Raw genomic sequence first — 269 nt, forward strand, 5'->3', positions numbered from 1 at the left:
TGTGCCCCGTGCTCTGGGTGTCCCTGCTGGAGCAGGAGGTTGGGCTAGATGGTCTCTAGAGATCCCTTCCGACCTCAGCCCTTGTGGGATTCTGTTGTGTCCACACTGGTGCCACATCGCGCGGTATCTACAGCTTGGCGGTGGTTTTGCTCTCGGCCAGCAGCGGCCGCGTGGACACGTCTCCATGTGCAGGGCGGATCTGCAGCCTTCCGCCTCGGGCTGGTGTCCATGTCCATGTTCACACGTCTCCATGTGCAGGGCGGATCTGG

The 269-nt window shown here is 62.1% G+C and overlaps 1 protein-coding gene across 1 annotated transcript in view; it reads right to left on the bottom strand.

Annotated features, from left to right (window-relative positions):
• ALDH1L2 (aldehyde dehydrogenase 1 family member L2) overlaps positions 1-236 on the bottom strand; it is a 39014-nt gene extending 38778 nt beyond the window's left edge. The window contains exon 1 of the mRNA XM_026052238.1: positions 132-236. Coding sequence (XP_025908023.1) covers positions 132-236 — 105 coding nt within the window. The remainder of the gene's footprint in view (positions 1-131) is intronic.
• Positions 237-269: the final 33 nt, after the last annotated feature.

The sequence above is a fragment of the Nothoprocta perdicaria genome, unplaced genomic scaffold, assembly GCF_003342845.1.
Source record: "Nothoprocta perdicaria isolate Ctin4 unplaced genomic scaffold, notPer1 scaffold_86, whole genome shotgun sequence".
NCBI lineage: Eukaryota > Metazoa > Chordata > Aves > Tinamiformes > Tinamidae > Nothoprocta > Nothoprocta perdicaria.